General features: G+C 37.2%; 2 protein-coding genes across 51 annotated transcripts in view; both read right to left on the bottom strand.

Moving 5' to 3' along the window:
• LOC126561282 (sodium channel protein para) overlaps positions 1-9,682 on the bottom strand; it is a 38,372-nt gene extending 28,690 nt beyond the window's left edge. For 41 of the 50 annotated variants that reach the window (XM_050217262.1, XM_050217310.1, XM_050217266.1 and 38 more), the window contains exons 1-3: positions 9,597-9,682; positions 9,286-9,473; positions 7,894-7,926 (exon numbers count right to left, since the gene is read on the bottom strand). In XM_050217262.1, the coding sequence (XP_050073219.1) occupies positions 7,894-7,926; positions 9,286-9,432 (180 nt within the window). In that variant the 5' untranslated portion in view covers positions 9,433-9,473; positions 9,597-9,682. The remainder of the gene's footprint in view (positions 1-7,893; positions 7,927-9,285; positions 9,474-9,596) is intronic. The other 9 variants (XM_050217268.1, XM_050217273.1, XM_050217267.1 and 6 more) reach the window with 1 other exon arrangement.
• LOC126562156 (CXXC-type zinc finger protein 1-like) overlaps positions 1-24,936 on the bottom strand; it is a 154,409-nt gene that overhangs the window by 113,150 nt on the left and 16,323 nt on the right. The window lies entirely within an intron of this gene.

Below are 24,936 nucleotides of genomic sequence, written 5' to 3'. Positions count from 1 at the left end.
CTTCAATTGCTTCACAATTGCTTTCTTGTCCTATGATCATCGGTCTAAGACAGCCATCTTCGAAAGGTTTTATGTATTCCCCTAATTGTATGATGTCGAAAGGTTTGATTGTTTCGTAAAGTTGCTGTCCGCTTCTTATAATGTAAGGCGGGATGTTTATCATCTTTGTATTGTTGATTGATAACGGCTCTACTTGAAATATTTTGCAATTACCTTCAACTTTGGGGACTTCTAGTATGTAGAATAGCGTTTTACCTTTCATTGCAATTTTTGGTATTGCATAGTTAAGTGCTTGTTCAGGGAAATCTGTACTGATGCCTTGGTTGTTGATTACTTTTTCTACAGCAAGTATCTCATTTAGTGACAATAACTTACTGCTCGTTAGCTGAATACGGGTACGAAGTATCGTATCTTCTATATCTTCTAAGACACGATTTGTTGCATCCATGTAAACTATTAGAGTGATTGCATCTATCTCTTGTAGCAAAATTTTCTCTTTCAATGAATGTTTGTCTATGAGCTCGTTAATGGTATGAGTTATTTCCGCAATCTTAGAGTTCATTACGTTGTTTATGCGTACTTGTTCATTGTTTTCGCTTATGAGTTCGTTCAGGGTTGTATTGATGATTCTTAGATCTTCAGCATCTGGTGAACCTGCTAGCCATTTCCATGCTTTGCCTATAGTGTCCCATCGTTTGAAACGTTTTACTGGGTTAAGTTGGGTTAGTTTGTTCCTCATCTCCTTGCTTTTGCTTGCTATAAGATTTGCTATTGGAAGGTTTTTGTTAATCTTGTTAGCTATCTTTTCGAATTTATCAACATTATTTTCAATATTAGACATGTTGATAGGATGAACAATTTTAAGATTTCCTGTCTGAATTTTACAATCTTGTTTTTCTAACAGTAAGACAGGGTCTGCGTTCAGGTTTCGTATGTGCAAGGTTCCTCCTAAGACACTTGTAACGTACAAGAGGCAAAGTAATATGGTCTGCATCTGAAATTATTCAAATGATATTTTACGTGATTAACTTTTTTGACGCTTGATTTTAGATTTATGCCGTTTTATGTTTTTAATATTTTTGAACGTATGTTTATTAGAGCTGTGTATTATCATTGGTCTAGCTCTTGGATCTAGTTTCTTCCTAATATTCGGTTTTATAAATATTTCATCATTTTGTTTTAGTTCTGGTGGATCTTCTCTAGATTCATTTCTTTTAATTTGGATAAGTCTAGCTTTTTCGAGATTTTCTTTTACTTTTTGAAAAAGTTCTTCAGTGTTGGGATAACTATTAGATTGATTAAATATTATCTCGTTAGGAGTATATTTAGTAGATGAATGAACTGAATTATTGTAAAGTGATACGGATATTCCTATCTTTGCTTCCGTACTTGTATCAGGAAATTTGTGTTTGTTTGTATTCAATATTTCCATAATTGTTGAATGTGTTTTTTCTACTTGTCCATTTGACTCAGAACTTGATGCGTAGCATAATTCAACATTAAGGTTTGCTAAATAATTTATTAATTGAACCGATCTAAACGTGGTTTCATGATCTGTTATGATTTGAGTGGGTATACTGAATGAAGCAAAGTATTGTGCTAATGCGTTTTTTACATCAGTGAGATTCTTTGTATCCATCTTTATAAGTTGAATGTGCTTTGAGAATGCATCAACTAATGACAAGAAATTGTTGTTATCAATTTGAAAAATATCCATATGGACGCGTTCAAACGGTTTTTCCGTTATCGGTCTTGGTGAGAGTTTAATATTGTATGGCTTTCTTTCATATTTATGCATGTTACAAATTTTGCATGAATTGCATACTACTTTGATTTTGTAGGCCATTCTTGGGAAAAAGTATGATCTTTTTAATTGGTTTTCAACTTCGGTTATTCCTCTATGTGCTCTATCGTGTTCTTTAGAGACGATTACATCTTGTCTATTTTCATCAGTGACGTCTTCTACAATTTTTTGGGTTAGCACAAAGTGTCCTTTTTGATTGAAATAATCATGATATACTTTTTGTATAATTGGAATTACTTGTTCTGGGGCCATAATAGCGGTTTGTTTTCCATTATGAAATTTCAATAAGCCATCTTTTATGATTGATTCATTGAATGATTCTCTTAAAAGTGTTACTCGTCTGAAGTGTTGGAAAGGGTTTTCAATTAAATCATTTGATTCATCAGCATTTTTAAAAATTATTTGGTTTCTATAATAATTAATTGGCCTTTCAGTGAAATGAATAAAATAATTATCTGAAGTTTCTGCTGAATGAATTGTGTCAGTGTCAGAGTCAATTTCGGATGTTGGTGGATTGTTCATGCGGGACTCTGAAATAGAATCATTTTCGTTAATATTGATATCCATAGGAGATTGATTTTCTCCAGGTTCTGTATTTTTTGTACCTGTAGAAAGATAAGAATCGTTAGAATCATCTTTTCTACTTAATGCATCTGCGACAACGTTAGTTTTTCCTTGTTTGTATTGGATGTCGTAGTCAAAATTTTCTAGTTCAAGTCTCCATCTGAGAATTTTTGCATTTTTAGTTGAATTCTTAATGAACGTTAACGGTTTATGATCCGTTACAAGGGTAAATTTATTTCCATAAAGATAGGGATAATATTTATGGACTGCCCATATTATTGCTAATGCTTCTTTTTCTGTCGTTGAATAATTTGTTTCCGTTTTATTCAACGTTCGGCTTGCAAATGCAATAGGTTTCTCAATGTTACCATGTTTTTGTGAAAGAACTGCTCCTAATGCATAGTTACTTGCATCGGTAGTTAAAATGAATGGTAATTTAAAATCGGGATACGAAAGTATTTGATCAGAGGTAAGTATGTTTTTTAATTTTTCAAATGCCTTCACATATTGTTCATCTTTAAGATTTACGATCTCTTCCTTTTTCAAATATTTAGTCAATGGTTTTGCTAGTTTGGAATAATCTTTAATAAATCGTCTGTAATATCCAGTCAATCCTAGAAACTGTTTTATTTCTTTTTGATTCTTGGGTAATTTCCAGTTTAAAATTTTATCAATTTTTGAAGGGTCTGGTTTAATACCTTCAGGTGTGATAACGTGCCCAAGAAATTCTGTTTCTTTTTTAAGAAAAGTACATTTATCTAGTTGAATTTTCAAGTTAAATTCAGAAAGTCTTTTCAAAATTGTAGACACATTTTTCAAGTGGTTTTTTAAATTATGTCCGATGATGATAATATCATCTAGATATACAAAGCAAATTTTTCCAATAAATTCTTGAAGTATGTTATTCATAGCTCTTTGAAATGTTGCTGGAGCGTTTTTTAGACCAAATGGCATTCGAGTAAATTCGTAATGGCCTTTGTCCGTTGAAAAAGCTGTTTTTGCACGATCTTTTGGATCCATTTCAATTTGATGAAAGCCTGATTTCAGGTCCAAAGTCGTAAAATAAGTTGATTTACCTAGATTATCAAGAATTTCTTCAATCTGTGGTATCGGATATTTATCTTCAATTGTTTTTTCGTTTAATTTTCGATAATCGATGACTATACGAATTTTCTTTTTTCCCGAAGAGTCTGCTTTTTTCGGTACTACCCAAATCGGAGAGGAGTATGGACTTGTGGAATGTCTTATTATTCCTGTGTTAAGCATTTCTTCGATTTGTTCTTCAACATCGTTTTTGAAATGATGAGGGTATCTATAAGATTTAGTGAACGTGGGCAATTCATCTTTTGTAACTATTTGATGTTTTATTGCCGTTGTAGACGATAATTTTTCATTTGGTTTCAGTAAAACTTGCTGATTTTCAACCAAAATTTTTATTAAATGTTGTTTTTCTATAGTTGTGAGATGATTCATTGATATCAACTCAGAAATGTTGTTTTCATTTATTACATTTGTTCCAATTGGTATAGGGGTTAGTGTTTCAAAATTATTCACTTGTAGTGATAATTTCCCATCCAAGTTTATTGGTTTTTGACGATTTGTAATTATTTTTACCGTTGTCTTTTTATCGAATGATCGATACAAACCAGGTTCGATATAAAATCCATCTTCAAGTTTTTGATACGTTGGAACAAACCAATCACCATCTGTGTTAGTATTGAGTTCAACGTTATAAGTATAAAACTTTGTTTTAGGGTAATATTTCTGGAATTTGATTTTTTCATCTCCAATTGTGAGACATTCTTTCTCATAATTGATTTTTGCCTTATGTTTTGCTAGGTATTCCGATCCTATTAAACCATCAAAAAAGTTGTGAAAATGGTATTCATAAAAGGTTTGTGGTGGAACTTTTGCACCAATTAAGTTTGCTGTTCCTTGTTTAGATATTTCCTGAATTCCCGAAATATTTTTAACTTTTACTTTAGCAATAGTTTGCATGTTAGTTACAACGTTAGGTCGAATAATATTTTTATTCGCTCCTGTATCTATCAATAACCTAATTGTTTCTTTAGTCACTTTGTTAGTGCTAGAAATATAAGGGAGATAATTTATGTTTTCTCTTCCCCGTTCTTCGCCCAACAAAAATTTAGGTCGAGGTCTTCCGGTTGTTCGTCGTCTGAAACCTCGTTGTTGTTGATTTGCTTTTTATTGAGGGTCAACTTACTACGCACGGATCCTATTTCCATTGGCTGTGGAGGATTGTTGTTTTTAATTTGGGGTTGATTTTTGTACCCTTCTGTTTTCCTGTATTCTTCGCGAGATTTGTTATCTTCACGCTTGGGGAGATATTTTTTATCATGATATTTTTTTGGTTCCATATTCAACGCTGTTATCTCTCTCGATTGGAATTTGCAAACAAAGGCGTATGCAGCTTCCATATCTTCCGGACAAGCGGCTTGAGCGTACCCAAAGTATGGTTCTCGTAGCCCTGATAAAAATGCAGCCAAAGCATCTTCCTCGATAAATGCGTTAATTGCATCCCAATGTTTGGAATATCGTTCTTTCTGCTTTGCTAAGGTTTTTATATTCTGAACTATTTCTTTGCATTTGTTAAAGTAGCGATGGATTGACATACCTTCTGTCATCCTATTTTGCCACAATTGACTCTTGTAGTAAGTCAATTCTTGTCGGTCACCTAAAGCATTTATTAAGATAGTTTTTACTTCTTCAAAAGAGGTAGGATTTCCTGCCAAGCATAGTATGTCCTTAGCCTTTCCTTCTATCTTATTAAAAACTGCTGTAGTAAAAATTCGCATTTGTTGTTCAGATACGATTCCATGGAATATTCTCAGCGTACTTTCAGCTGTATCCAACCATGATAATAATTGTTTTTTGTTTCCATCGAATTTTGGTATCGATTTTATTGGATCTGGTATTTTACAAAGGACGTCAAATGTATTGCTAACATTTTGTCCTAAATTTGAAGAGTGTTGCTGAAACTGTAAAGTTTCCACCATTTGTTGCAAATTTGCAACTTGTGCTTTTAGTCCGTCGATTTCCATTTCACTTTCTTCTAAGTGCAGTGAATCAACAAGTGGTAGTCCGGTTCTGAGCGGTACGTGTGAGTACTCTTCTGAATGCTCTGAACTTGAACTGTCTTCTGAATCTGAATCTTTCCCTGTGCCTTTAAGCAGTTCTCTAACTTTATTTAAGGCGTTATTCTTTTTGGAACTCTTCATCAAAGTTCAGTATTCTTTTCAGTTTATGTTTTAACCGTGGGCCCTATCTTGTAGTACTCCCTACGATTGAACGATTTCGTCTATCTCGTAGTGCGAAATTGTTCGAAAGAAACACCTATCTTGTAGTATGTTGCCTTTCCTACTTGCGCGGTCTATCTCGTAGTGCCTCACAAGGACGTTAGCGAAAAATGATTAAGTTTCAATGCGTATACACTTTCACTTAAACAACACTTTCACTCGCGATTTGTTTTCGAGGGCCCTATCTTGTAGTACTCCCTTCGAATAGAAACAACACCTTTCTAGAAGTGTGTTCTTTCTCTACCTCAGAAATCGTTAAAAGCGGATTTCCAAAGGGACGTAAGTAATCACAATTTCACTTTTTAAATAAAAGAGAATTGAAAATACTTACGATTTTGTAGTCGTGTGCCGGGTTCGTGAATCAACGATGCTGGTACTCCAGGCGGATAGTTATGTGGGGGATCCTCAAATCCTCAGCGACGAAATCGTCTTTTATGCTTGCGGATGCACTTGATACCGTGTATCACTTTTGCGGGATCACTATGTTTTGAGATTATTGGTCTCAAACTAAACCACTTTTTACACAACTAATTCACTTGATTCACTCCGGACGGCTGCGCCAATTATGTGGTTGGTCACAAGTTCACAATAAAAAAATAATTTTTATTGATTACAAATGGCACCACGCGGTCCCACTTCCTAACTATGACAAAACTAGAAATGAAAATGAGGCCCTGAGCTCTATGTTCCCTGTTCTTTTATAACTATCGCGAAGGGACAAATTATAATCAGGCATTCTTATCGTGGGGAACGGGCTGCTGGACGATCGCCAATCTGCAGAGGGGAGTTGGCTTCCGTTGAACTGTTGAAGGAGAATCGGACTCTCAGGAATGCATCTGTTTCCGTGGGGGAGAAGATTGTCCGTTGGCCGATGACTAACGCGATCGCGAGGAGAATCGAACTCTCAGGAATGCATCTGTTTCCGTAGGGGAGAAGATTGTCCGTTGGCCGATGACTAACGCGATCGTTCCATTGGGGCTGGATTCTGACGTACGGATGATACTTGTTGAGACATCCAACTTCCGTAGTGAAGAATTTGTTTCCGTTGATCGAAGCGAATGAACGTATGAGAGTCAACGTTGACTACGCGTGTAACATAATTATATGCAACATATTGATTTTTATAAACTATAGTGATAGTGTTATTTTATCAATATATATTATTTATTATTTAAATGTTAATATATTATTTTATATATTAATTTCATATTTTATTAAAATTTCAAGGTAAAGCTTTTTAAATTGTGCCAAATATATGCTTTGGTTAACATCTAAATAATCTGACGTTTGAATCTAACAGTAACAATAGTAACTTATATTAAAGGCATTCTTATAAAAAGCGTATTTTTACTAAACAAAGCTAGTCATACTATTGTTTACATGTTTAGTCATGTCAAGTCAAGTCTTGCCACATAATTACAATTACCGTACAAAAAAAGCTTTCACATGAAACGTGCAGTAAGAAATGTCTGCTAAGGTAACTGGTAACAAAGAAAACTTATCAAAAGCCTAAAACCTTCGGAACGAAATTTATAGTAAACCAAGGACAACTTAATTTTTAAACACACAAAACATATTAGTCCATTGGACCACAGGAAAGTTTATCACATTTGAATATGAAGTATATCAGATAAGGTATTCGATTCCTGTTTACTGTACATCGTTAGCATTCAAGTGGGTACCAATGTTGTAAAATGGTCGAAATTATTTCATCGGTTTAGTTTAATAGCACGTAAGTACTTAGTTAGAGCATTTTTGGGGGGAACCGTGACGTTTTGTTGTGCCATTTTTAAACCATGTTAATTTATAGGTAATTTTTAGTTTACTCTATAAACTGTACAACATAAGCCGTGTTTGTTCTAGCAGCAGTAAACAATCCAACATATACATAATATACAACGCATCGAAGCTAAAACAAAGCACACATTTCGATAGAAGCAATGATTTTCACACGTCGTGTAATGAATAGTGTGATGCAATTTTCCAAATAAATCGCAGCCAATTTTGCAACTGATATGCTTTTCAGTACTAAATGTGAATTGCTAAATATATATAAATAGAATTAGATACTATTATAAAACGTAAAAAAAAACTTTGTATAAGTTGTTCGATATCTATATATATATATATATATGTTCAAATAATGTATATATATATAGATAAAATTAAATGCTTTTGCTTGCTGAATAGTTGAAATTAGAATCTTACTTCTTTTTTCTTTTTCTTCCGACCAAAATCACTCTGTAAAGGAGGGTGGTATGTATTAAAATGTTAATAACATCATTTACTAGCGTTGACCTCTACGTTTGTTTTAAGGTAGCGCATTTGCAGTGATAATGGGGTTTAATGTTGTTTGCGAATTGCTGACGTGTTCGTGTATCTCAACGATAGAAACATGAGGTAACTATATAATCGTATTGAAACGCTGTGCAAATCTTTTATCGAATCCGAGTTATTGAAATAGCGTTGTGAGGCTTCTTTTTGTGAGGTTTTCTTAAATAATGCCAATTTTAGCAAACTTTGCCTTTTTGTTCTCGTTGATTGATAACCATGTGCATTCTAAGCCCATAAGCAACTTTTCATTTGACCGTATGAAGGATTATTCCATTATGCATGAGAAGATGAATTTCCATGTATCAATATGATTTAACCGAACATGTTGTGCTCCACCATTACTAAACACAAATGCTATCAATTATATGATGAATGGATTACATAAACTCACACTTGAGCTCTATTTTGAACATAATCTGTACTAACATTCGTCGTGACTATCAAATGAATACGATAGCACGCCACATGTACATGTGAAATCTATCGAATAAAAAAGGTTTTCAAACATTAAACTTCTTTAAGTTGAACATACATGTGATTCAAAAACTCTTTCATGCACTTTTTTAATTCTAACAGCAACATTTTGGCCTAAAACAAAACTGGAATATCTTGATGAACTGGAACGATTGTTTTTAGTAATCATTGGAAACAACACAAAAATATGATAATATATGTCTATACTTATGTCTTTGAACATTTATTTATTTTGACCCTAACAGCTGGTATGAGCTGTCCCTTTCAACTGAATGTAACACAAAACTTAACACAACAGATGTATTCTAATGTTTACGTAAAGAAAGGAGACATATCGATAGTAACATGTTTAGCATATAAACATATATTTTACAAGTTACAGACAAGTTGGAAGAGTGGTATGTATGTACACAATTATATTTATGGAAAGAAACATTCTTGCAAAAGTAAACAAATACATTTCAGTTAATATTGTACATAAAAAAAATACTCCAGAAGGAATCAGAAAGTACTATAGATGATAGGCGCGAAAACAAAAACAAAAAAACATGATACAACATTAACGCATATTGTAGAAAGTTAACCATTGTCCAGTATGAATACGACTTAAAGGAAATGTATAGTTCCTAAAAGCAATAGGACCAACTTTAGAATTACAAGTAGTGGAGCAACAAGTGATGGCTAATATGACAGTTGTTCTCAGGTAAAGGGAAATGAATGAAGGATATAGCTTGAAGCGGTTTCAAAGCATAGCAGGTTCTATTGTGTAGCGTAGCGATAAACAGTATTTACCTCCCCCTCGGCTCGTTTTCTTTCCAATTCTCGCTGTTTGGCTTCTTCATCGGCAATGCGTGCTTCAATAGCTTGTAATGATTCACGAGTGAAAGGACGGAACAAACTACGTTCTTCCTCAGATATCGAATCGGAGTCTTCGGTCATTGTCTATATGGCCAACAATGAGAGCCTCTGATGTCCAAGGCCTAAAAATAGCGATACAGTTTAGCTGATTATACTTTCACTTTTTCTCCGTTTTAATAACGTAATATAATTGATTTTTTCTTTTGTGTAGATAGTTAAAACATGAATTGGGTTAAAATACTTACATGGGGCTCATGAATTTCTTTCCACAGATCACAGTTTTATATGCGGCGCCATTGCAATGATAATGACGCATTTATTTCATTGGAAAATGTCTGTAAAACGAAAAAAACAAGAAAGTAGGATGAACTAACTATTCAGTAACTGTTACTGTTAAGTCAATTTATGTAAAAAGAAATGTCTTAAATTTTAATAAGACCCAAATAACCGTCTAAAGTCGATTAATAGCTAATCGTTAATTAATAAATCGTTTGTTTTCAACATCACATTTCATGATTCAAGCTGATAATTTCTTATTATGTGGCTTAACAATCTTTGTCGAAATATAGTAGTTTTTCCTGATTGTTGAATGTTTAGAATAAGATTTAATAAAATTAATTTTGGGCTACGGGTGAAAATAACGATTTCAGGATGTTATCAGATTACTGCTGGAAGGCCCTGCCTGCCTTCCAGCATCCTTCATTTTACTTAGCAAGTAACTGGATTATCCGTACGGGGTCGATAAAGAAGGGATTAAACAACCGGCACAACCCGTACAGAATATTGTCGTCTTGTATGTTTTAAATCACTGTACATTATTTGTTAATCATTAGAATGAACGTGATTAACTTTTGCGATTCAAATGCCATTTCTAATGGTCGGTGAATTATAAAACAAAACAAAAATGATAGGCCCTTTATACGATTATGATTTCAACGAAGAACGAATATTTTCATATCAACGCCAGAAACAATGAAATGCATTATAAACTCACTTTGAGAGACTTTCCAGTCATTATACACGATAAACAAAAACTATACATTTTTGACGTTATTTTCTTCTGTCTCTTCTAGGCTTAACGACCTTCTTTGATCATACCAGCCATCGAATGGCTTACTAGACTTGACGATAACAACCTACTTGGATGGTAACTCCTCACTACAGCTCACTCGACCCGGTCCCGGATGGAATTTGAAATTGATAATCCTGAATGGCCCATGAACGAACAGGTTGACAGTCACTGACCGTATTCTGTTTACTATTGCAATTATTATTTGCCTTTTGCCAATTGCCTATTGGTTTAGTATCAAATAATCTTCTCCTACTTGTAATAACTCCTTGTCTCCCGACACCGTAATCAGGATAGTGTTATCTTTATGTTTCACATCATGCAATACACATTTTATTCCTTAATGAGCAGTAACTTTATATATTTCACACTCACAATGTATATATCATGTCATACAAGGAGAATTCGTTTTGTGGGTTCCAACAGTAACAAAACGTAACAAAAAGGCATACACCGTGCTACTTGTCGTACTACTTCTGTAAATGTTACCTGCAAAAAGTAGTTTATACAGTCCCAAAAGTTGTACATCTCAAAAAAGAAACAACTTATAGTTGCGCTTCATTTTGCACCTTGAAACGTGAAAACATTTAAGAACGATTCCAACGTGGACATTAATGTGTTTGTAGATCAACTTGTGTATTTCTAGTAAAGTAAAGCTGCGACCATACATTGCTTTTGGCTCTTCATGTTTTTAAAGATTAAAGCAAATCAGACCAATGAGTCAACCTTACGTATGATACGGTCATTTGTTTCCAAGGCGACACATTCCGCAATATTTTCAATCTCTGTAGCATGACGTCAGGCCAAACATGCGCATTGAATTACTTATGTTAAGGACAAACGATCGTAAATAGTATGAGGTTTAATTGAAAGATAAACGCTACCAAAGGCAGATATTAAAAGGCATGCATACACTTAATCATGTAAATACAATCGAATACTAACAATTATATACGCTTTTAATATTACTTGCACCAAGCTCGAAGCTTTACCTAGGAGAATGCCAAAATGTTTAACTCGTTGATTTTGTTCACCAAGTTAATTTTTTTTTTTTTTTTTTGTAAAAATATGCATCTCGATAATATGTTACAAATGATATGAATGTGTATCGATGGGGAATCATTATTATGTTGCATTACTTTTCTATTATTTTTTTTTAAACAAATTTAATAATGAGCAATATCACTATTCCTAGATAACTTTAATAGCAAAGATTTCATAATAATGCAAATAGCAATGCTATTCTACATTATTCATTACTAACCAGATACACACAGAAATACAAACTTCAATAACATACGCACTGCGCATGCGCAGAGCATAAACATAAATACGTAACTAGACTACGAACCTTCTGCTAGTTACAGTTATCTTTTCTTGCGTTAAATGTTGTAAGAAGCTTTTAATGTTTGCTGATAATTCAAGATAAATTGTCGATTGTTAACGTGGTCGATACATTGAATGATTTTTATATTTTTTCTTCGATTTATTAACCATATACCAATAAGTCTAGTCATAAGATGGCCAGTGTGACCTAGTATGTCGTTAATCCAAGAAGAAGGAGAAGAAGAAGCCCTATAATCCTCAACGAATGTTTAGTCAAATTATATGCATGAAGTACTGATAACAATGTGTTTTAATTGTTATCCACAACGGTTCTTTGCTACAACAAAATCTGATTCATGCTAAAGATCAAAATATCATGGTGAGCTTAGGGTCCTGAAAAGTAGTTTTCCTTTTTCAACTAGCGGTATCCGGAAATTTATAAAAATAATGCAATGCAATAATGTAATGCTTATTGTTTAAAGATCTTATCAACGCACAAAAACCTGCTATTTTACGCCATTACCATCTTCTTCTTCTAGGCTTAACGACCACCGAGGTCACACCGGTCATCGTGTGGCTTACTAGACTTGCCGATACCACGTAGTTGGATAGTCAGTCCTCACTACAGAGGAACGGTCCCGGGTGGGATTTGAACCCCGGCCTTGTCGTGTGAAGACCGGCGCCGTTATCGCCTCAACACCGGGCGTCCCTTCGCATATATTAGCCTTTAATTTTCAGAATCTTTTCCCTGCAAGTATCCTTGGCGAATGATATTAGTTCCATCAAATAAGCTGAATTGATTTTAAAAATGAATCACCAATGATCCTCTATTTTATGTTCATTCATCTCTTCTCTCAGTCGTAAAATAGAGTAGCAAGTCCAAACATGGCTAGGTTCAAGAATGAATGGGGCTGTGGTGCCGTTAATGAATACAAAAAAAAACAGATCTTCGTCTTTCCCCCCCATAAGCTTCGAACATTATTTTAGAACCCTTAGCGCCTACAATTTTCAATAATTTTAGTTTTTGGTGCGAAAAACGATGTTCGGTAAACTTTGTGCTAAGGTCCAATGTTAAAACATAAAAAAGAATGGCGAACTGTTGACCGAGTGGTTAACATATGTGAGAAATATATGAATTGATGCATTTGACTTCGAACATTTGATGCTCGCAAAAAACGCAAAGGAAGATGGTGCGCCATGAAATACGGTTTGTCTTACGACACAACACACAAACAAGTGTTTAACTATTTTTTTACAAAGATAGGGAACAAAACAACAATTTTCAAACGCTCTTAATACAAAAAATAATCTCTTATTCTTTAGCCACCCATCTGAAACAACATAAAAAATTTAGTGCTTCAAAAACTAACAATTGTACAACATACACACCAGTGGTTTGTAATAACCGTCGTAAGGTTGAGTTCGAAAATTAACCAACAAATCGTATCGTGAACAAAGATATTGGTTAATGGTAGTGAACATACTTGAGTTGAATGACTCATAGTAGAATAGTCAGATACTATGGACCAGGCAGCACTTTTCTTCGCACAACTGGACCAAATTTTAGTCGTACCAGAGAACAAAACTGAGAGCAAAACATTCTTGATTTCTTATTATTTTCTAATGTATTCCTTTGGAGATCCGGAATGTACACCATCAGGCAGTCGCACAGGATGTTTATCTAACTACATATAAATAGAGTCAATCAAAACCAGAAATGCCAGACTGGGCCGGGCTAGGCTGTGCTGGTGTGTTAAAAAAAAGTGTTACATTTACATCTAAGTTTGAAGACACGGTGCTTTCAAGATGTTTAATTAATACATTACACAATGCTTCCACTCATTTCTACGATACTGTTTTCATACTACTAATCATATTAAAGACCTATCACCGCACATAAAATATGTTATATGTTTGTTTGATAAAACTTGTACAACAAACTACATGGAACTCAACAGATAATTAGATATATTTTTTGCATGCACGTTCCTTCAAAGGCGTTTTGCTTAGCTTCAATTAGCGACTATAAATAAAATTAACAAAACTAATAGTTTGATACACAGGTCACAGGTCTGAGATTTATACAGCCCTGCTATGCGTGAGTATTGGTAAGACACACCGTATGTATGAAAGAACAATGTAATTTTTACATTTATTGCTATGACTGTAACGGTCTCATTGATCCAAACCGCTTCAATATAACCAATCATGAACACTGCTAAATCGTATTGGAGTGGAATATTCGGTTCATATACTCAACAGAACCACGTTTAATACTTATATACTTTTACTAATCAATGTTTGTGAATATACGCGAAGTACTATCGTTCATGAGTGATACAAGCAGCATTTCACACAATTTTTTTGTCACAATTATCTGAACACAGCCACCGAAAAGAAATATTCAAATATGTGGAATAAATTTCAGGTTGATAATGATGATTAGCTTAAACAGTAACCGAAATTATTAAATCCTTGCTAGTCGAAAACCGGAGTATGGATATCCTGCCAAACCCTTGTCTAGAATTTTTCATTCCAGAGAAAAACCCGAAGATGATTCTTGCAAATATTACCTGTTTTGCTCAAAATCACGTATTAAAACATATTTACTAAAACCACCTTATACTTCACACAGTCAGATGGATCACAGACCAGATGAAATCAGGCTAGCTTAAGTAGTAAAAGCTCCCCCAAAAATCATCTGTCTCTTGTCAGGCGTTGGTTATGCCGGTTGCAACGCACCTTTTCAAACTACTTTGTACGATGATGCGTTTTTCTTTTTCTCCGTTCACTTGCTAGCAGTTCTGTGAGCAAGAAGTTGAGCCTCTCGACATCTTTCTTGTACTACTACTTATTTGAATTGCGGCACTTTACATGCAATATCTGCGCGAGTCAAAAAATATTTACCCGTAATGATCTTCGGTGGTTTCTCCTGGTTCAATGTAATCGCTCCGGGTTTTCCCTCGTATTACTCTCTCTCTCTCTCTCTCTCTCTCACTCTCTCGCTCTCTCGTTCTATTTCTTTCTGTCTCTCTCACTTTCTCTCCCCCTCTCTCTCTCTCTTTGTCTCTCTATAAGTAAGACAGTTTCTCCGTTAGTTTCATTCATTCCATAGTTAGGTATTTTATGACCTATGGTCCGAGATAGTGGCACCAGCTCTGTTGCAGTTTGGTGTCTGCCCTCAGAGGCGCCAACTAAAATCGATATCACATGCTCGTGTCCTTAATCGCGTCTATTTCAGTTCCTTTTCTATTCTTCTTTTTTTTTTAATTTATTCTTTTCAGCCATTTTCAGGTAGCGTGTTGTTGAATAGTTGTAGTACACAGTAACGTACAATGCTTGCTTACAAAACGACACCGAATGAGAGCAGCTGAGTGCAGAAGCTAACATGCGGCATCATGGATGCGTGTATCATGACATGCATTTATTTTTTAAGTATCGTTAGCATGCCAGCTGCTTGTACGAAATTACTAATAAATGGTTACACAGACCCAGCCCGATATGTGGCATAGCACATCATCTAAAGCGTTTGTGCGATTAATGCAATCGTTCGGCAAAGCTTTTCCAAAATGTCGTAGTAAACACCCAATAAGTTGTACATTGGCGAGTGCAACTTACAATTCATCACATGTATTATTTTTAATTTTCCTTTTTGTATTCCTATATGTCAAACATGGACCAAAATAGCGAAAAGCTCTGCATAGCAGAAGACACTAACAGACAAATGAGCATACCGCATAGGGTTGAAGTGTATGGATAGCACAAAAAAAAACCCCGCTGACCCTTCTATGACTCAATGTGCGACAAGAGGTGCACGCGCCGAGAGACGAACGAGAGAGAGAGAGAGAGATAGAGAGAGAGACGTATGTAATATTCAATGAAAAAACGTGCGCTCGTGTGACTCACAACCGCATGCTAGTATACCCCAGCAGCAATCACACTCGAGAGGAATCGAAAACGAAAGAGGGATCCGAAAAAGCTCCACCTTGCCAACACAATAAGGACACATGTCCTGGCGAGCTTTTCGGTATAAATGGAGTTTCTGGTATCCGACCAACACATACTCCCGGAAAAAACAGCATGGTACAACTACTATCAAGCATAGGACTGTCGCACTTCAAACCGAACCCAAATCGGAAGCAAGTACACAATACATAGAACGGAAAGAAGCTTAGAAGTGTAGTCGAAATGAATAAAATGACTCTCCGGGTCGAAGAAAATCGATAACTTTCGAGAAGAAAAGTAAAAAAATTTGTCCATCAACGCGTATCCAATTCAATATTTTGCACTGTACGCGAGCGTTGCACATATTCCCGATACTAGTATACAATTCAAGGGTAGCATTTCTGTTTTAACGGTGACTGGTAGATTTTACCATTTTGCATGTATGGTTGTTAGTAAAACGTTTAACAGCAAACAAAGGAAAATAATCAATACACCCCGTATAGGTAGCCCCGGCCACTAGCAAAGCATAATGTTAAGCTTAACCAAATTTCATATGTCATGAATTCCGCAATGTTTAGCACAATTACCCTTGAAATTGGTCTGCTTTCTCCAAAACACTGTAATATACTTCTTTCGTAGCGCAAAGCGGAATCAATCAAAAGCTTTTCGTTTCGTAAAAGCTTGCTGCAGCTGCTGCGATTGTAGTTTGCTTTCAGCTATTCGATTCCTCTAGCGCCTTTGTGCTGCTGATCGTAATGCTAATGTTGCTACTGCTGTGTCTGCATTGCTGCTGCTGCTGCTGCTGCTGCTGCTGCTATCACTGTCGTTTATTATAGTTGCTGCTTCGGATAATAGCGATGGGTAAAGATGGTCGGAATATTAAGCGGAATTTTTTTTTTCTTATTACATTCGTTCAGCGATGGGAAATGTTACTCCACATATCAATAAAAAAGATTCACGAATCGATGGTATTGAACATGCCGTTTCCAACTATTGATTCACGCATTTATTCGGGCATCTTTTTACTTTATATGTACACCAGCACGCACTCTCACTCACTCACACGTGTACACTACCGCCTCTGAACACTTGTATTAACTTTTTGCATTTATTTAATGGATCAGAGATCTGGGAGAAAACAAGTAAATTTTTTTTTTTTTGGAAAAATCAAAAAGCACTGTGCGCTGTTACACTTTCTTTTCAATCACACTTTGCAGCAGTATTCGCTGCCACTCACATTCAAAACACATTTCGCATCTTAAAAAGCATGACAAGCTCCTGGCAATTGATGGATTAATTAAAGCAACGAAAAGAAGAAAAAACTCACACACACACACACACACGCACACATACAAATTGATTGCAATGCCTTAAATGGGTGCAGCTGATGGAGAGGTGGAAAAATTGCCATACATCACATCCTTCATACTACTTTTTTCGCAAGCGCAAAACCATACACATAAATTATACACATGCATTGTAATCCGATTCGTAAAACTGCTTCTGTGTGTATAAATGAAACATTGTGCTGTAATCGCTCATCGCGAAAGAAACTCCGCATCTGATGTGATGTCATACACCGGATACAGTTTGCGTTGTACGTTTTTTTTTTTTCGCCGTCCTTTGTTCGTTGAAGTTGGACTAATCTATTAGTTTAGCAAAACCATTCAAAGCTGTATTAAACGATAAGCGAACGACTCTTTTCTTTTCGTGGCCAAACTGTTATTTCTCGTCGATACCGAACGTAACGCAATGATAAATGCTTAAATAATGAAAAACTAAACTGGTATGAATAAAACACTGCAACAAAAATCATTTTCACTGGCTGGTACGGCGGTTAACGCACTGTTCAATCAACGATTTGCTGTACATGGTAGCACTAACAGCGAGCATGGCCTAACTTGAATCTATTCGAGAAACTAATGTAGCTTTTCCTATTTTTCAGCTCTTGAAATACCAATTCTAAGTGGGATTATCCATGGTCAACTGGAATGGAATCTTGCCTAGCCCGTTCTTCACTAGCGTTTTACACTGCAATACGCAACGTTATTTCATTTCAGGATTTTCAGCCGGAGAGAACCGACGTCGGAAAACTTCTCTTGCTAGTTGCTCTCAGCATAGCATTTTCCCGAAAATGTCGTCATGCTGCTCAGTAATCGCCGCCGAACGAACGTGTACGTACGTATCGCAATCCGCGGCTATGTGGTATGGTGGCTCCTTTGCTCGTCTACTCACACAACCGCAATGGCTAACAACTCTCTGTTAAGAAGTTACTGGTTTGGCAGAAACTTGCGCTCCCACATTTGGCACGGTTCTCGTACTTTTCGAATATCCCTATTTTTAGTTCGTCTCCTAACAATTTCTCTCATTTTCAACCACCATCCCGCGCACGAACGAATTCTCTTTCCCTGGCGGTGCTTTCATAGGGTGTGTAGTACATAGTAAACACGGCGAGGCAAATGTCGAGCTTGATGTTCTCTCTTAGTTGCGTGCATACGCACCACACCAAACCACTAACATTATCAAATGGCACGAGCAGAAAAGCACGAGCCCGAAAGCTCCGACTATCTCCGCAGCACCGAGCGCGTAAGGATGAAGAAAGGACAAACTCTCCCATTTCTGGTGCCTTTTACAGCCGTTGAAAGAATGTAGGAAAAAGGTTTGTGGACGGTATGGATTTTTCACAGAGAGGGGGGTAACCTTTTTTTTTCACCAGCATGCAGCAAATGGGAATGAAACGAAAAAAAGCTCCAAAAATAAGTGTATCCTCAAACTTGCTTTGGCGTTTCGTTCAACAGACACTCGCTTTACATCCTCTGGTATCACGGGAGCGTTTATTCACTGGATAAAGAATGGTTTTGCACGAAATCAATAAAGTAATAGCAGCTAGCTTGCTGTGCTAGTGTTGCAGGTGATACTAACGCGACACTATGCTACTCTCGAGACACTTCCGTCACTCGTTACAGCTCTCACTAAACTGAACAACTGCTCCGTTCATTCTCATGCGTAGGGCTATCGTCCTTCGATTTCACGTCATTTGAAATGAACTGTAATGAATTCAAGTGTAAGATACACGATTACCACTGTTCATGAACTGAGCTTAACAAAAAGGACTGGACTGCAGTGGTAAAATGTGTAAATAGCTTCCTTACGTTTAGATTTGGGAATTTTAGATTCTATCCTTCCAGAATAAAAACGGCCATAAGTAGGTATGCTAGGAAAATAGAAAATATACTCTCATACTGACATTGCTCTCTTGCATGACAGGATCGGTACCAAGTCCCATCACCATTACCCTGCAGCAAGTGCTGTCTGTTCTTCTACATGATATGGAAACCCTTCGTACCTCGAAAGGATTTAGCTTGACTATAGCTCCGAGTATTTAGATTGATAAAAAAACTCGTTGCTTTTCAGGATAGAGCTATTTTATATTATTCAAATCCTTTAATACTCCTTTTCCCGATGGAATAAGAGACAGCGGCGCCGGTCTTTACACGACAGGGCCGGGGTTCAACTCCCAACCAAACCGTCCATCCATAGTGATGATTGACTATCCAACTACGTGGTATCACCAAATGTAGTGAGCCTTACGATGGCCATACGTTGAGTCACGCCGACTTCGGTGGTCGTTAAGCCAAGAAGAAGAATAAGATCAAACTATATCCCTAGACTGCTTGAGGGAAACCCTAAATCGTGGCTTAACTTTGGAGCGTTTTTGTATGTGTTTGAATTACCTTTGTTATATCTATCTAGGTCATAATGATGGTCACAACCCTCATGAACCGTTAAAGTATGTTCGCTATTGGTGAGCTAATTGTGTGCAACGTGCAATTTGCTGTTTAACTTTCTTGCAACTCTTTTGCTATCGATAGGGGATTGGCTTTGAGAATCTGTATCTACCATTACATGGTGGTGGGACATCACCGAGGACCAACACACCGCCTTAAACTGCAACGAGCAATTCTTCTGGCATTGTAAGGCCTGTTGTAAATTCCGTAAAAACCCACGCACTATCAAGATGCGATCAATAACCCCCAACTACATTAACGCCATAGCCACTCTCAATGACGAACTTCAGCAAACCATCACTACTTCCAACAAAACCCTGCTTCAAGAATTAAAGGATGAAATCCTTTCATTATCGCCACTAGATGATACTAGAAGCTCTACAAATAGAACTGAACCACCCAAGGTATATACATTATAGAAGGTGAAGTCTTAGTGGTTTTGTTGATTCGCCATCGCGCAGTAGACATGTGTCATAACCATATGTTTGTTTGTTTACACAACCATGCGGCGTCCTTGCAACAAAAATACCATACGTATAGTGGTAAACTGAGACATTAATAAGCATTCCGAGATTACAAGAAGAAACGTTTTCACGGTACCAGTACGAGAAGCAACACACAATCCACTGAAAAAAATAGTTGCTTTTCTTCCTACACCCCCGTCAATACCGCAACCATACTACCACCACCGTCATCCTCAATACCTCCAGCATTCGTATGTCAAATCGACAAATGTCAATTCCTTCGGGACGACTTTACCTTCTATGATGTATATACCTTGTGAACCACCCAATTATTATGGACAGTTTAACCGGAATGTAAACAAACCTGGACCAAAAATCTCGATGGCAAACACGTTCAATACACACACACACCACTATCACCAACTACTACAATACTACAGTTTATACAAGGCACTGGCAACATCATTGGTAACGCTGTTTCGACACCATACCACACAACCAGAACCTAGAGTTTTGGTGTATTTCTCACGTATTGCACACAACACCACAGCCATTTATAGAATGAGCGAAGATATATCTGGAATGGGACAATATCGTAGCACACACACTCGTACGCAAAGATCATGATTTGAACGAACTTACATACGTATCCTTCAAACACGGCGTCACTACTACGTTTAAACAGAAAGCATTGAACCCCTCCACTTAGCCACCAAATGTCCAGTTACGGGAATTCAACAATTCTCCCGCCCGCCAGGTTTTACGGATCAACCCACGGATACAAACTCCGCCAATTCTCACCACCACATACTCAGGGTCAACACCAACACCTATGCACATAGAAGATCAATTCATCCATCCTGGTGCCCGAAAACGGTTTCGAGCCGATCAACCGACATCCTTACGCATTACCACACTACAAACTCAACAACAGCTACAACAATCACAACATCAGCAACAGCAAAAACAGGAACAACAACAATAGCAGTAATCCCCGTATCTACTAGTTCGCATCAGACAGTCTCAACACTCACTGGCAATACCCACATATCGTCAACCAAGGAAACTACCTCAAATACTACTGCGTACTCACAAGCATCCTCAATCGAAGCAGTCACCACTCACACTACCGCAAATTCACATCTAAACGCACTAACTCTTAATTACCAAAACGTTCGAGGATTTCGAACTAAAATCGACGAATTTCGCTTGGCGCTGGTGGAATCTGACTACAATGTATTACTGCTCACTGAAACATGGCATGATGAAGCTATCCTGAGCACACTCTTCGCCAAAGATGCTTACAACGTGTTTCGACGTGACAGAAACCTCAACAATAGTCACTCACACTCGTGGTGGTGGTGTGATGATCGCATGCACCTCGGCACTTACAGCTCAAACAGTGCCGCACAAATTTTTCATCGATTGAATTGCTTTGGGTTAAAATTCAACTTTCCTGCACCACGGCTTACATCGGGATAATTTACATTCCTCCGGATAAAACATATGTGATTGTACGAGCTTCATCGTTGACATGGCATCCCCTGAAGAGTATGTACTTTTATTTAGTGACTTCAATTTTCCTTCACTACTTTGGACCGGTTTTGTGGCCTCCGATCGATTGGTACCCTCCGCAGTCGAATCCAGTAAGTACGCGAATAATTTCACCGCCGGTATGGCACTCAATTAACTTCAGCAGCTGTCAGACGTTAGAAACTCGCACAATCAGCAATTGGATCTAATATTTGGAAATAGTAATGCATCGTCAGCCTGCACTACCGTCACATCACCTGCGATTGCACTTCTGAATCTAGATCGCTAGATCGCGATCCGGGTTTAGAGTTATCATGAAAGCTTCCGTCTGCCTCATCTACGACATCTTTATCACGCCGCTTTAACGGATTGCGGATTGCGGAGCGGATTGGTCTTTCCTTGACAACGGAGATTCCTCGATCGATGAGGCAGTGTCTGCAATCAACAATATTGTAACTTCCGCCTTTCCTTTGTGTTGTTAATATCTAAAACCCTCTCCCAAACCCATTGCATTCTTATTTTTATTTATTTATTTATTTATTTACAATTGAATATGACGGTCCAGTGCCGTATTGTCAACACCACTTGTGTTGAAAAAAAAAAAGTACAATTATATTGATAAGGCATTTCCTCCTTATTCTTTGCCTTATCCCGGGCATACTCGGTTAACCCATTGCATTCTATTAGAGCAGACTTTAAGCGCGTGCATCGCACCTATCGCCGTACTCGTTCACAATACCACTTGCGTATTTTCAAATATGCCTCAACAGCTAACCGTACTTACAATCGTGCACGATATCACTCATACCTAAAAAATATCCAGTTTCGTTTTCGTCGAACTCTCTCATCCTTCTGGCAGTTTGTAAAAAACGCCATTCAAGACACATTCATTACCCTTCTCTATGTCGCTGGGATCGGTTTCTGCCACTACAACTGTTGGGATATGCAATCCCTTCGCTGATCATTTTGCTAGTTTCTTTGCATATCCTACACCGTCTTACTCCGGGAATACCGATGCTTCCTACCTCTATACTTGTAAAAAATTGTCACTTCTTCACAACCTGCCTCTGTAAACTCTTTCGCCTATCTTTCTGTTCATCCTCATTTCCCTCCATTTGGAAATCGTGTTGGCTAACACCAATCCATAAAAAGGGCTCCAAAACAATTGCTTCTAACTACCGTGGCATTGCCAAGTTTTGTGGTACTGCCATGGTCTTCGAAGCAGTTGTTAAGGAAACTCTGTTAGCTTTAACGTCTAACATACTCATGCCACAACAACATGGTTTTTTGCTCAACCGATCCACAATAACAAGCCTTATTTGTTTCCTGTCCTTTATATTCAAATCACTTGACTCAGGTTGCCAAAGTGATACAATGTACACTGACTTCAAAGCGGCATTTGACCGTTTACCTCACGACATTCTCTTAAGAAAATTTGAAAAAAACATGAACTCTCGGACGACATTCTCTTGTGGCTTTATTCTTATTTATAACCTGATGTTAGTTATACCGTGTATAACAAGTCAAACTTGACAATACTTCTTCGTCATGCTTTATGTCTCACTCTCGCGTACCCCAAGGAAGTGTGTTAAGTCCATGTCTATTTATTTTATTTATTAACGATTTACGCGAGGTCCTACCTCAGAATTTGTTTCCTTGTAATGCTGACGATGTTAAATTGTTCTCCTTTACTTCCTCTTACTCTGATTGTTTGTCCCTACAATTCCATCTTGACAACTTTTACACGTGGTGTCTGTCAAACAACTTACTCGATTGTAGTACTAACCACTTGAATATAATCATACCAAAAGCGAACAAGTGTCTAGGTTTGATTCGGCGCCTAGCCTCGAATTCTCTGATCCGGGTTGCTTAAAAGCACTTTACTGTTCAATAGTTAGGTCGATCCTAGAATATGCGTCTATCATTTAGACCCCAACGATTGCTTCGAATATCGCTCGAATCGAACGCATCCAAAGGCATTTACCCTTTTTGCAATCTACAAATGCCTACGATTACCATATGATGCTCTTCCACCTTAGTTGAAGTGTTGTTAACTACTAATCCTGGAAATTTTGAGACACGCCGATCTCATGCCCAAGCCTCTTTCATTGCTTCCCTATTCCTCAATAATTGTGATGTTTCTCTACTCCTGTCCTCCTGAATTGGGTTTTATGTACCCGGCTACCAATTGCGCCCACGCCCTCTCATCTTTGTAGAAACTCGCCGCACGGCAATAGGTGCCCGTGATCCGTTCTTGGGTGGCATTCGTTACTTCAGCAATAATTATGCTCTGTTCTATTTTAGCCTTTCCTTAAGATCTTTCCGTTCACACCTCCGTTTCCCAGCTTCCTCATAAGTGTTTCCTTTCCCCATCTACCACCAACTCCTACGTTTAGTTTTAAGATCTTACAATATTGTTAAACCAATGGTGGACAATTCTTAATAAACAATACAAAATTACCTGTGAGATGTTTTGGAAGTTAACTTTTCAACTTTCTCAATTCTCTTCAATCTCAAGCCTCGGAGCCAAATGCAGACATCACTTGAGGAGAATCAACAACTGCTAGAGTAACGCATTGATTAATGAACGGCTAAGTTAACTGTAACACATCTGCTACAGTAGCCAGAAGGATCTAAACTTTGCAAATTATGTGCATAGAAAAGCACAATTTCGGATTTTCATCAAGTTTATGCGTTTGTTTAACGTTCAGTTACAATGGTCCATTCAACGAACTTCATACAAGGACTGTGATAACTATGAGTAACAAATATTCCATCGTTGTTTTACACAAACCGATTTTTTTTCTCCAATTTAAATTTCACTATGGTAATTCATGATGATTTTGGTCAACATTCTCATGCCACTGACAGCTGTCAGCCATAACTGTCAATAAACACAAAACAGCCTTGCAAACAAAAATAGGAGTGTCAAAAATTTTCTCCAATGCAGTGCGGTGGTGTCGTCGCTTTGTTTTCTTCTACTTGAGGGCATATATTTTTACATCCGAATTAGGTGGGCTTTTTGGATTCCGAGCATTCAGTGGTTCATATTACGTCCAATGCCCATTGGTTAACATTGGCAGGATGCTACGAAATGTGACGATGGTTACGCGATGCTGCATCATGCGCGGAGTTTCCGTCCGATAGCTTGAGTACGTGTGCGCCGTTCGTGCAATGGGATAGAGAGTTAGAAAACATTGCTGTTGAAAAAGGAAAAAAAAATTGTGAACCGCTTTGCATCGAAAACTTTGCCTTCGAAATCCGTACCAAGCACGCATAACATCTGATTGTCGCGTATGCGGAGTGGGACATCGTGTCATGTTTATTGTAATGTAACAACAGGCTTGCGCCAACGAAAAAAGGCCATGTAATAACGCAAACCAGTTTGTATTGCGTCAATTATGTGCCCTTCAATCAGTATTGTGGATTGACTTAAAATTCGCTCTCCTTTCGTGTATGG

Source organism: Anopheles maculipalpis, chromosome 3RL (assembly GCF_943734695.1).
Source record: "Anopheles maculipalpis chromosome 3RL, idAnoMacuDA_375_x, whole genome shotgun sequence".
Lineage (NCBI taxonomy): Eukaryota > Metazoa > Arthropoda > Insecta > Diptera > Culicidae > Anopheles > Anopheles maculipalpis.
This window is presented reverse-complemented; position numbering and strand designations above follow the sequence as displayed.